The sequence below is a fragment of the Scyliorhinus canicula genome, chromosome 2, assembly GCF_902713615.1.
Source record: "Scyliorhinus canicula chromosome 2, sScyCan1.1, whole genome shotgun sequence".
Classification (NCBI taxonomy): domain Eukaryota; kingdom Metazoa; phylum Chordata; class Chondrichthyes; order Carcharhiniformes; family Scyliorhinidae; genus Scyliorhinus; species Scyliorhinus canicula.
Genome location: NC_052147.1, coordinates 92,408,749 through 92,422,164, shown reverse-complemented (window position 1 = coordinate 92,422,164; position 13,416 = coordinate 92,408,749). Strand labels below are relative to the sequence as shown.

The window sequence follows — 13,416 nt, the reverse complement described above, 5'->3', positions numbered from 1 at the left end:
TGTTATGTTGGCAGTGGGAGTGACAAATAATTTTCACATTGATTGTTAGCCAATAACCTGACGAAGCAGTTTGTCCATAATGATCATTGACATTCCGTGCAAATGAAAAGAGGGCCGGTTCTATGTCAGCAGAGCAATCCACCCACCAATGTACTGCTCAATGGTTAAAGTGGAAATGATGACCTTGCAGAGAGAGTGCTTTTCTTTTTGGAGCTGCATATTGTCTAAGTACTTTGCCGCTTATAGCCCTCTTGCAACACATAACTGCTAATAATTTTGACACTGACCCCTGGAAGATATGGGACAGTTACCTTGGAGCTATAAGAAATGGACATTTATTTTCTAACATTATTATTGACAGTTATTCTGAAATTTTATCAAAACTGTAACTTTTAGGTTAGGATTCCTTGCTGGAATACAGCTCCACGGACACTAATCATGTTTTTAGTACCTGAGGCCTTGTGGTGGTGCATAGTATGTGTCAGCTAATCATCCATCCAGAGTAAACATCATAGCTAAGCCTGACCCCGTCCTGATTTGTTATCCATACATGTACCACGAATACATCTGCTAGATAGTGACCAAGACTGGTCCTTCCCTAGCTCAGGTCACTGTAGTTGTTCATCATCATCCTGGCAGATAACATCTAACTCAACTCACTGGATCCTCTCACTGGATCTTCACGAAGGTATAAGTGGTCTGATGAGCACGTTTGCAGATGATACTAAGATTGGTGGAGTTGCAGATAGCGAGGAGGACTGTCAAGAGAATACAGCAAAATATAGATAGATTGGAGAGTTGGGCAGAGAAATGGCAGATGGAGTTCAATCCAGGCAAATGCGAGGTGATGCATTTTGGAAGATCTAATTCAAGAGAAGACTATACGGTCAATGGAAGAGTCCTGGGGAAAATTGATGTATAGAGAGATCTGGGAGTTCAGGTCCATTGTACCCTGAAGGTAGCAACGCAGGTCGATAGAGTGGTCAAGAAGGCATACAGCATGCTTGCTTTTATCGGACAGGGTATTGAGTACAAGAGTCAGCAGGTCATGTTACAGTTGTATAGGACTTTGGTTAGGCCACATTTGGAATAATGCGTGCCGTTCTGGTCGCCACATTACCAGAAGGATGTGGATTCTTTAGAGAGGGTGCAGAGGAGGTTCACCAGGATGTTGCCTGGTATGGGGGGGTGCTAGCTATGAAGAAAGGTTGAGTAGATTAGGATTGTTTTCGTTGGAAAGGCGCAGGTTGAGGGGGGACCTGATTGAAGTCTACAAAACTATGAGAGGTATGGACAGGGTGGATAGCAACAAGCTTTTTCCAAGAGTGGGGGTGTCAATTACAAGGGGTCACGATTTCAAGGTGAGAGGGTGAAAGTTTAAGGGAGATGTGCGTGGGAAGATTTTTACGCAGAGGGTGGTGGGTGCCTGGAACGCTTTGCCAGCGGAGGTGGTGGAGGCGGGCACGATAGCATCATTTAAGATGCATCTGGACAGATATATGAATGGGCGGGGAACAGAGAGAAGTAGATCCTTGGAAAACAGGTTTAAATAAAGGATCTGGATCGGTGCAGGCTGGGAGGTCCGAAGGGTCTGTTCCTGTGCTGTAATTTTCTTTGTTTCTTGTTCAACAGAAATGTACTGCTCCTTCTGTCATGTTAATCCTGAACTAAGAGAGCAGGGCAGCCAATTGATATTCAGGGCTATAGTCCTATTGATACCAGTGAAATGTACAGAGAGCACTTCACCTGACAAAAATATCAAGCTTGCAGCCTCACTAAGATGAGAAGAAAATTTTGCCTGTTGTATAATTCAGCACTGTCCAATACATTGGCCCACTGGTCACATGTAGGATGTTGCTTATTGTATTTCTGATTGTTCCTATTTGTGGCTGTGATTTCAGTAATCATATTCATACAGTGTGTGCATATTTGAGCTTTAATTGTTTCCTTGTTTAACTCTTTCTTCACTCCTGTTTGAGCATCCTCGTTCATGTCCTGCATCATGAGCTTTATCTATTCATTAATTCCTTGGATTCCATGTAGTCAGAAAATGACTCATGGATTCCAGGAAAGATAGATCTAGATCCTATTGAATTAATTAATAGAATCCAAACTGGTTGGTGAAGTCCAAGTATGAATTGTATGAATAAGTCAAAACCAAGACACAAAACTTTGGTTGACTTTGCTCAGCCTCAACATACCTTGCACACAGTCAGTGTCCTGGCTGTCCCCTATTTACATGCTCTTTTTGAAAAACCTGTAATCAATAAAATAAACAGATACAATGGGTGACAGCCCCTCATGGGACACTGTAACAAAAGCAAAACTTTCAAAGGAAACTTATCTAATAAAACCAAAATATCATTCTTTGGGCATGTGCCCTATTTATAGGTATTTATAGTTATACTTGATTAAATAATGCCATTTACTTGTGTATCTTAACAATATAATTAACATTATTCATGCGGCAATTCAACCAAAAGCATAAACATATCATATGTGAATGAATGGCAAGTGGTTCTTTGTTGAGTGCGAATAAGTTCTTTGGAATGAATGTGCGGTGGGTGGCACGGTGGAGGGTTTTTTTTCCCTGGAGTGAAATGAAAGTGAAAAGAAAATCGCTTATTGTCAGAAGTAGGCTTCAAATGAAGTTACTGTGAAAAGCCCCCAGTCACCACATTCCGGCACCTGTTCGGGGGGGCTGATACGGGAATTGAACCGTGCTGCTGGCCTGCCTTGGTCTGCTTTAAAGCCAGCTCTTTAGCCCTGTGCTAAACCAGCCCCATGGTAGGAGGCTTAGAGGTGATCTTATAAATGAGGCCATATAAATAAGGTAGATAGTCGATATTCTTTTCCCAAAAGTAGAAGAGTGGTTAGCACTGCTGCCTCACGGTGCTGAGAACCCGGGTTCGATGTCAGCCCCGGGTCACTGTCCGTGTGGAGTTTGCACATTCTCCCCATGTCTGCGTGGGTCTCAGCCCCACAACCCAAACATGTGCAGGGTAGGTAGATTGGCCACGCTAAATTGTCCCTTAAATTAAAAAGAATTGAGTACTCTAAATTTGTTTTTAAATGGAATTAATGTGTGGTGTATGGATATTTTAATTTTCTGTACCAATGACTCCATTAATTAATTGGATTCAATTTACACATGACTTTAGGCAAAAACACTCGCTTTCCTTTTCAGAAAGAGCAACAGCCTTACTATGACCTATCTGTGAAAATTTTACGAGCGAGGAATATTGTTGGAGGAGATTTCTGTGAGTAATTACTTTTCTATTTACCTGTATTTGTGACTGCTGATTCTTCCAAGAGGTTGTGTGCTTGTTTTACACAAACTAATTTATTTACATATTAGGAGCACTTGACTCCATCACTGATTGCTGAATCACTTCTCCCCATAGTGGCCGGTACTATATAGACATACATAACTTTGTTTATGTAATTGTTCTTATCCTCCTGGGTATACTGGAATATACCTGTAGTTGCTTTAGCCGAGCAGCTCACCTTGTTTCAACTTCACCGTGGAGCTTGTTGACAAAGAGTCAATCTGGACTTGAAACGCTTTTCTCCCGCTACAAATGCTGCCAGACCTGCTGAGATTTCCCAGCATTTTCTCTTTTGTTTCAACATATCCTGCTGAATGTGAGATAAGAGCAGCATTTCTATTTCAAACCCAACTTCTGAATAGCCTGTTATCCTGAATTGTAGTTCAGGATAAAGTAGGTTTTCTCATTGAAAATATCTGTGTAACCTTGAATCTCTGCATTCAACCAGTCTCTTTATCTGAAATCAAACAATACTGCTCCGTTCTTTATCAGATCTTTGCAACCTGAGAAAGCTTGGCCACTAAAACAGTATTTCAAACTGGAATAACCTGTTCTTTGCAGAGAATTCCGTTCTCACCTCCACTACTTAACAAACCAGGTAAGGTAACGGTAAAGTTGCCATGGTCCCAGATGGCCATAGGCTGCTCTCCCTTTGAGAGGAAGAGCTGACTGGTGGTGATTTAACCTGAGGATCACTAGACCTCAGGCTAGGGGCAATGTTGAGAAGACAGAGTCCTTCATGAATAACCTCAGCCATTTTTTAAAAATATATTTTTATTGAGGCATTTATAATTTTAACTACCAAAAGAGCAAGATGAACAACACACACACAACCAACAACAAAGCCCAGCCAACATGGCTTACATAAAGAACTCTCCATCCCAATTTCCCACTAACCTTACCCCCTCCCCCACCATACACACAAACACATTGCTGACAGCTTTTCCCCCAAAGAAGTCGATAAACAGCTGCCACCTGCGAGCAAACACTAGCATCGATCCCCTCAGGGCAAACTTAATCTTCTCGAGCCGGAGAAACACAGCCATGTCACTAACCCACACCTCTGACTTTGGGGGCTCCGAGTCCCTCCATGCCAATAAAATCTGTCTCCGGGCTACCAGGGAGGCAAAGGCCAAAACATCGGTCTCTCTCACCTCCTGGATTCCCGGGTCTTATGACACACCAGAAATCGGCACCTCTGGACTCTGAAGCACCCGTACCTTCAGTACCTCCGACGTGACGTCATCAAACCCCTGCCAGAATCTCCTGAGCCTTGGGCATGCCCAAAACATACGGACATGATTCGCAGGCCTACCCGCACACCGTTCCACCCCTTCAAAGAACCTGCTCATCCGGGCAATTTAAGGACCACCTTAAATTGTATCAGGCTAAACCTGGCACATGACGAGGATGCATTGACTCGCTTCAGGGCATCTTCCCACAATCCAGCCTCCAGCTCCCCACCCAGCTATTCCTCCCACTTTTGCTTCACCTCCCTTATCGGGACTCCCTCCCAGTCTATCAGCTCCTTAGAAATCTCCGATAACTTCCCCTCCCCCACTCCCGTTCCTGACCACATTATCCTGTAGCCCCTTGGGCGGCAGGTGCGGGAACGTCGAAACCTACCTCCGCACAAAGTCCCTCACCTGCAGGTAATGGAACCCATGCCTGGGCAGCTCAAACTCCTCCTCCAACTCTTCCAAACACTGAAAACCCCCATCTATAAACAAATCACCAAACCGCTCGATCCCCGTCTGCTGCCACCATCAAAACCCTCCATCCAGCCGCACCAGAGCAAACCGGTGGTTGCCACATATCGGTGCCCACACCGACGCCCCCTCCAGCCCCATGTGCTGCCGCCACTGTCCCCACACCTGGTTTAGCACACTGGGCTAAATCGCTGGCTTTTAAAGCAGATCAAGGCAGGCCAGCAGCACGGTTCAATTCCAGTACCAGCCTCCCCGAACAGGCGCTGGTATGTGGCGACTGGGGGCTTTTCACAGTAACGTCATTGAAGCTTACTCGTGACAATAAGCAATTTTCATTTCATTTTCATTTTTTCACCCTCTGGGCTGCCATTTCTACCAAGCTTGTGGAGTACCTGGCTGGCAAGAACACCAGAGGCGCCGTTAACAGTTCCCCCAAACCCGTGTCCCTTCATGAGGCTGCCTCCACCCGTTCCCACACACTTCCCCCTCTACCCACGTCCTGACCATCATTATGTTTGCTGCCCAACAATAATTAATACAGTTCGGATGGGCCAGCCCCCTCCATGACCCTACTCCAGCAGCACCTTCTTCACCCACGGGGTTTTACCGCCCACACAAACCCTCAAATCACTGCATTCACCTTCTTGAAAAACGCCTTGGGTATAAAAATTGGAAGGCTCTGGAAGCCAAACAAGAACCTAGGGAGTACCGTCATCGTCACCGTGTGCACCCTCCCCGCCAATGACAACGGGAGCACATCCCACCTTCTAAAGTCTCCCTTCATCTGCTCCACTAACCGAGCCAGATTCAGCTTGTGCAGCTGCTCCCACTTCCTGCATTCAACTGCTTCAACTGTAAACTCTGAAATTCTCTCCTAAACTCCCCTACTGCCCTCCTCTCCTTTAAGGCACCCCCTAAAAACGACCTCTTGAACCAAGTGTTTGGTCAGCTCACCAAGTATCTACTTGGATAAAAGCAAATGATTGTGATTGCTGGAATCTGGAACAAAAATAAAATACTGGACAATCTCAGCAGGACTGACGGCATCTGTGGAGCAAAAAGGGAATAATGTTTCGAGTCTGGATGACTCTTTGTCAAGACTGAATCCCCTTGAAGAGCCTTTTGATGTTTGACTACCTTAAAGGCACTATATAAATATTAATTGTTCTCTTGTCCTTTGAGGGTCAGTAACCTCAAATTCTCCACCTGACACCACCGTGGGAACACTGTTGCCACTAGGTGGCAGCATTTCATGGGGAAGGCCATATTAGAGCAACTTGGGGTGAACAATCAATGCAGCCTTGCGAACATTATCCCGAGGACAAATATAAAACATATCTTTTTAATGCTCACTGGGTGCTGGCTTGAGTCTCCCCAGGAATCTAAAGAGAAATTGTTCAGATTTTAGGTACAGCATATTCTCGGACATCACTTGACAAACTAGCCTTTGCTGTCCAAGAAGTACTCCCTTGTGTATTTTTCTTTTCCTTGCTTCATTCCCCTTATCAATCAGGCCACTTCTATCTCCATAGTTTGGGAGTTCTATATTATTGGGATCAAATTACCCACGCTCAAATAGTGGGGCAAAATACTAAGTAATGCCTCTTTAATGTAAGTATGAGGGGGGGGGGGGGGTGGCGTGTGCAAGGTGGGGTAACTTGATTCAGAATCTGTGTAAAGGGGGGAAATTTGGAGATGACGTCAAAATAAGCTTTGGCTGTCTGATTCTGCAAAATGCCATTTGTGATAAATATCACCATTTCCCTACTGGCATGACACTGAGCTCCCATTTGGGTATCTGGGGAAATGATAAGTAAGTTGTGTCCTAAAGGCAGCAAGACCTCCTTCAGTGCAAGGTTTAAACAAATTTTATTTGAGGCGTGAGAATGACAAATGCAGACTCTTGATAATTGTAATAGTCTTGAATTAGATTGATTTCATGTGTTGAGGGGGATATCGCAGAACAGGACTGCTTGCCTTGTACCCCCACACCAAAAGATTCCGATGTACGCATTGACATAGCTTTTGATTGTTTCATGTTTATGACTGTTCACAGTAAGGAAAGCGGACTGCTATGTTTCTTTACATCTCCCGACGGCATCTGCAGTTGATTACAAAACAAAAACCATTTCTAACAGCAACAATCCTGAGTGGGATGAAACTTTCAATTACAGGATCCAGAGTATGGTAAAGGTAAGCCTGATGGACCTTCAAAGTCAGCCTTCTTGCCCGGGTGGAGAAAAGTGGAAATGTCTATTTCCCATTCTACCCACACCCAGTCCCGCCAGCCTACAAATTGAGGCTGGGTGGAAAAAGGCCCTTAAGTGGTCATTTAAGAGCCTCAAGGTGGTCATTTAAGAGCCTCAATATGAGAATGGGTAGGTTACGCGTCCAAGCATGAAATCGCATCTAGGTTTGGGCAGGTGGGTTACTGGGGGAGTCTCGCTCGCCATGGGGGGAAAGCAAAACTCTGGCCTATGTTTTTTTTCATATTCATTGTGTCATGCGAGTGTTCCTTTATGAAAAGTTTTTGAGCAGCACGGTGGCACAGTGGTTAGCATTACTGCCTCACGGCACTAAGGTCCCAGGTTCGATCCTGGCTCTGGGTCACTGTCCGTGTGGAGTTTGCACATTCTCCCCGTGTTTGCATGGGTTTCGCCCCCCACAACCCAAAAGATGTGCAGGATAGGTGGATTGGCCATGCTAAATTGCCCCATAATTGGAAAAAATTAATTTGGTACTCTAAATTTATTTTAAAAAGAAAAGTTTTTGTCTTATCACATGGCTTCAGTGATGACATGTGTGTGGAAGCAGTAGGGCTGTGGCTCTGTGACTTTTTACTTTCTATTTGAGGTTGAAAGAAGTGTCTCTCCCATCTTCATTTTAAAAACTGTTTCCAGACTGCTTGGTAACTTAAAAGAGAGAATTGCTTTCCAGAAGGGATTCAAATCTGCTGTTTGAAAAGAGGAACAGAATGTCAATAACCAGTCTTATACCAGTGAGAATGCCGTGTGCTGGGCCACACTTTTGAAAAGGGTTTTCTGGTTTTACTTGGATTTTTATATTGGATTGGAACTGTTAAAGGGGAATTCATTGAGGTTTATACATAGATTACTGTAGCTGTGAGGGGTCTTTTGTGTTTGTAATTGATAAAAGTTCTTGCTCTGTATATGTTTATGCAAATGTTAACTAAATTGTTAGAATAAAGTTTTTTTCTTTTATTAAAAGCACCTAAAAAGTCCATTGAATAACGCCTGAAAGGCAGGCTCATGCGTTCATCCCAGCCAAATTCAACAAACAGTTATAGGTCAGATGAACTCCATAATATACTTTGGAGTTTTCTAAACCCTGGCCCATAACACTTCTGAATGTGAATTGTGATTTTAAAATGTGATTGCCCATTTTTTATATTCATTCAAGGGATTGGGCTTGGTTGGCTAGGCCAGCATTTATTGTCCATCCCCAATTGTCCTTAGCTGGGGCTAGTTTAGCACAGTGGACTACCACTGCTGGCTTGTAATGCAGAACGGATTCAATTCCCGTTCCTGCCTGCCTGAACAGGTGCCGAAATGTGGCGACTTGGGGCTTTTCACAGTAATTTCATTGAAGCCTACTTGCGACAATAAGCGATTATTATTATTAGAATGTGGTGGTGAGGTGCCTTCTTGAACCACGGCAGTCCACCTGGTGTAGGTACAACCACATTGCCACTAGGGAGGGATGTTAAGGATTTGCCCCAGGCGACAGTGAAGGAACGACGATATATTTCCAAATCAGGATGGTAAATGACTTGCACGGGAACTGCCAGGTGGTGGCATTCTCATGCGTCTGCTGCCCTTGTCCTTCTCAATGAGTTTGGAAGGTGCTGCCAAAGGAGTCATGGGTGACTGCCTGCAGTGTGTCTTGTGCAGTAAATCCTGATTTTAAGTGTCCCCCTTTAAAGGGCGCTGAGTGCACCAGGAAACACCCGGCTAAACACGCTCTTCCTGGGACTCTGTTCCGATTCGGTTAGAGCATGCAAATTGCGTCTCACTGGGTGGGGAGTCCACATTGTGTCACGCTGGGAGGGGAATGGGTGCCAACACTATGACAATGGAAGGGAAGTGCAGAACTTATAAATAATCTTTCAACACATTTGGCTCTCTGAAAGCACTATGTTGTTGCTTCAACACCTGAAAAAAATATGTAACTGTTCAAATTATACAGAAATGAATGTAAAAAGCACTTCATACAGATATACTCATAGCACAGGATGCACGACACGGGCAAACTGCCCCGGATGGGCAGCTGCTGTTGGCTGGAGGTCCTGCAGGAGAATGAACAGATGGTCAGTGGGAGGGATGGGTCAGTCTAAATGGCATTAAAAACTCATGTTTGCCAAGTCGTCCGGGTGGGGCCTGGTGCATCCTGACTTCTGTGGCATGGGCCGACCTCGCCATTGGTGACCGCTTGGTCTTTGGCCTTTCCTGTAACCTTGAGGGCCATTCCTTGAAGGTGGTGAGGATTCTGATGTCCGGCACACTGCCACTAGACCGGGCTCTCTCACGATAGTTTGGGGACAACTTCTCCTGTGGGGGCCCCCTCCCCCTCCTTTCATGGACTCTTGGGCTCTGACCCATGGCAGTGCCATCCTGGCACCTGGACAGTGCTTCTGCCAGCTTGGTAGTGACACCTGGGCTCTTTGGCAGTGTTAAGGTGCCAGCTGGGCAGTGCCACAATGCCCGCGTTCCAAGGGATGGCCAGGGAGCTACCCTGTACTGACCCTGACCACCCAGGCGCCGCCAGAAGATGTCCTGGGTGCCGGGATCAGTACTGATTGGCTCTTGGCTGCAGCATCCTTGGAGAGGCTGGTAGATCGAGGGGAGGCTGTTAGATCCTGGGTAGGTAGGCCTTAAGTAGGTTTAAGACCGAGTTTAATGAATGCTGTTTGGTCCCACCCCCTTTGGGCGGAGTTCTGATTCCGACGCCTCGCGTGTCTTGGGTATATACCCCGCGCTGTGTAAAAGCTGCCAGCAGGCTTCACCCGAGATTTACGACCGCATTTTGCTCTCACGTGAGTGCAACGCGGCCACTGAATTGCACCCAATATATATATCAATGATTTGGGTGAGGGAACAAAATGAAATATTTCCAAGTTTACTGATGACACCAAACTAGATGGAATTGTGAGTGGTGAGGAGGAAATAAAAAGGCTTCAAGGTGATTCCGACAAGATGGAGTGAGTGGAGAATTACATGGCAGATGTACGTTGGTATGTGAATAAAAAAGAAGCGATCCACTTCAGACGAAGAATGATAGAGTATTAATTAAATGCTGATAGATTGAGAAATGCTGATGTACAGAGGTACCTGGATTTTCTACACCAATCACTGAAAGCAAACATGCAGGTGCAGCAAGCAGCTAGAAAGGCAAATCAATGTCGGCCTTCATTGCAAAAGGACTGAGTACAGGAGCAAGGATGTATTAGTGCAGATGCACTGGGCCTTGGTGAGACCACATCTCGAGTGTAGCGGGCAGTTTTGGTCCCCTAACCTAAGAAAAGGTGTATTGCCATCGAAGGAATGCAGCGAAAGTTTACCAGACTGACTAGTGGGATAGGAGGATTGTCGTATGAGAAGAGACTGTGTCAACGAGGCCCGTATTCACAGGATTTTGAAAAATGAGAGGGTATCGCATTGAAATGAATCTGATTTTGACAGAGCTGGATGGACTGTCTACAGGCATGTTAATTCCTCTGGCTGGGGAGTCTAGAACAAGGGGTTACAGTCTCAGGATGCAGGGCAGGCTATTTAGGACTGCGTTGAGAGGAAATGTCTACACTCATTGGGTGATGAACCAGTGGAATTCTCTACCACATTAGGCTGTGGAGACCAAGGGTGCAATCTTTCCAAAGGGAACAAAAATCCCCTAGTCAGCACATTCCGAATGCGAGAAACACATGACTTCACCTCGAGTTGAATAAGTTGAATATATATATGTTTCTGGAACCTACCTCTTCATTCCCCTGAGGAAGGAGCAGTGCTCCAAAAGCGTGTGATTTGAAACAAACCTGTTGGACTTTAACTTGGTATTGTAAGACTTCTTACTGTGCTCACCCCAGTCTAACATCATGCCCAAAAGAATGCCCAAGGTGGCCCTGCCAGGGTGCAATTCTGGCACTGACAGGGTACCAGGCTGGCACTTCCAAGGTACCCAGGTGGCACCAGCAGTATCAGGGCACCATCATGCCCAAAGGGCATGTAGCTGGAGGCCTCCAATCCCCTTGGAGACCCCCACAAGTGCCGTTCCACCAATCCGGTAACTCGGGAATCTGCATATTAGTGAGTCTTTCTGCCTCACTCTAATGTGCAGATTTGCCAAAATGTAATCCCGCCATTGTGGGCGGGATTCACCTTCCAATGTCTCGCAAGATTGCATTGAATCTCGCAAGGCGTTGCAAACCAGGTAGATCCCGGGAGAGGGATCACCCGGCTTTAGACAGCCACGCTGTGCCGTGGGAAAATTACTTTTCGGGCGCAGCATGGCCGCAGGATTGCACCCCAAGTCACATGTATTTAACAAATAGGGGCTGGTTTAGCACGCTGGGCTAAATCGCTGGCTTTTAAAGCAGGCCAGCAGCACGGTTCAATTCCCGTACCAGCCTCCCCGGACAGGTGCCGGAATGTGGCCACTGGGGGCTTTTCACAGTAACTTCATTGAAGCCTACTTGTGACAATAAGCGATTTTCATTTCAAATTTTTAGACACTTGCGGAGTATGGGGAGAGAACGGGAGTATGACATCAAGATAGAGGTTCAGCCATGTTTAAATTGAATGTCAGAAGAGGCTCGATGGGTCGAATGGCCTACTCCTCCTAATTTCTATGTTTCTCCAGTAATGTGTCATCTTCCATTTTACAATTTGGCTTATTTGGGGACAGAAAAGCAACTGATGTAATTTGCCTGATGCTCTCCTCATAACTTGCAATGATTTATCGTGACGTGTTTTCTGTTCTGTTTGAGAAATTTCTTTGACTCTGTTTAGAATGTGCTGGAGCTTTCCCTCTATGCTGTCAATGTTAAAGGGACGAAACATCTGTCGACAGTAGCTGTCGACATTGGGAAAATTGAACTTGGACATGATTTGAAGACTACCATAAACCTGAAGGTGAGGCATCCATTTTGCTGCGATTGAACCTCTGGTGTTTCGTTCCTATGCACAGTAGTAGTGTGTGCCATGAATGTTTAAAGATGTACAACAACAACTCAACAAACAGCTTTTTTGTAAAAGGAGAACTCTGACGATAATTCACAGGACTGTAATATGACCTAAGAGTTGCCTATGTAACACTGACATGCTCTGAGCACCAGTGTTCCAGTGAAGGCCAAGATAAACAGGAGGAACAGCGCCTCGCCTTCATATTGGGCACTTTACAGCCTTATGGACTTAACATCGGGTTCGCCAACTTCGGACCATGAAACCTGTCCACCATTTTGATTCAGTCTGTAACTTGTTTTCATGTCTTGCTTTCAGACAGCACTGGCCCTTTTTCTGCTACTAACACATTCTGCCCTTTTGCTTTCATAGAATCTCTACAGCGCAGAAGGAGGCATTCGGCCCATTGAGTCTGCACCGACCCGCTGATAGAGCACCCCACCTAGGCCAACTCTCCCGCCCTGTCCCCGTAACCCCACCTAACTTGTACATCCCTGGACACTAAAGGGACAATTGTTTTTATCATGTACAATCCACCTAACCTGCACATCTTTGCACTGTGGGAGGAAACCAGAGCACCAGGAGGAAGTCCATGCAGTCACTGGAAGAACATACAAATTACACACACGCAAACACGGGAGTGTGGTGGTATGATTTGCATAGCTGTCTGCCATTGGTGCAGAACACCGGCTTACCATTGGCCCTGGTCAGTCATGTGCCTCTCGACCGATTGGTTGAGACCAGTCATGTGATGGCTCTCCGATTGGTCGAGAGGCTGAGTTAACCACGCCTCCGTACCGAGGTATAAATAGTCAGAACACCTTGCGGTCGTCCATTTATTGTAGTCGACCGCAGGGCTAAGTTCTAGCTTATTAAAGCCTAACTTTTGTACAGCAACTCGTCTCACGTGCAATTGATGGCTCATCAGGGAAGAATGTGCAAACTCCACACAGACAGTGACCCAGAGCCGGGATTGAACCTGGGACCTCGGCGCCGTGAGGCAGCAGGGCTAACCCCCTGCGCCACCGTGCTGCCCTTAACACAGACCGTGCTAACCGTTATACCATTATTAAAACCTTTTTATTCTGTAGTAATATCGTTACTACTTCCTTTGTCTTGTGTCCAACGACATCTTTGTAATGTAACCTCTCCAGACCTTTAACCTATTCCCAATCTTTTTGTTTC

The 13,416-nt window shown here is 45.7% G+C and overlaps 1 protein-coding gene across 2 annotated transcripts in view; it reads left to right on the top strand.

Annotated features, from left to right (window-relative positions):
• The window catches only part of LOC119956118 (cytosolic phospholipase A2 zeta-like), a 194,768-nt gene that overhangs the window by 31,392 nt on the left and 149,960 nt on the right, over positions 1-13,416 (top strand). For both annotated transcript variants that reach the window (XM_038783011.1, XM_038783003.1), the window contains exons 3-5: positions 3,188-3,260; positions 7,095-7,231; positions 12,061-12,183. In XM_038783011.1, coding sequence (XP_038638939.1) covers positions 3,188-3,260; positions 7,095-7,231; positions 12,061-12,183 — 333 coding nt within the window. The remainder of the gene's footprint in view (positions 1-3,187; positions 3,261-7,094; positions 7,232-12,060; positions 12,184-13,416) is intronic.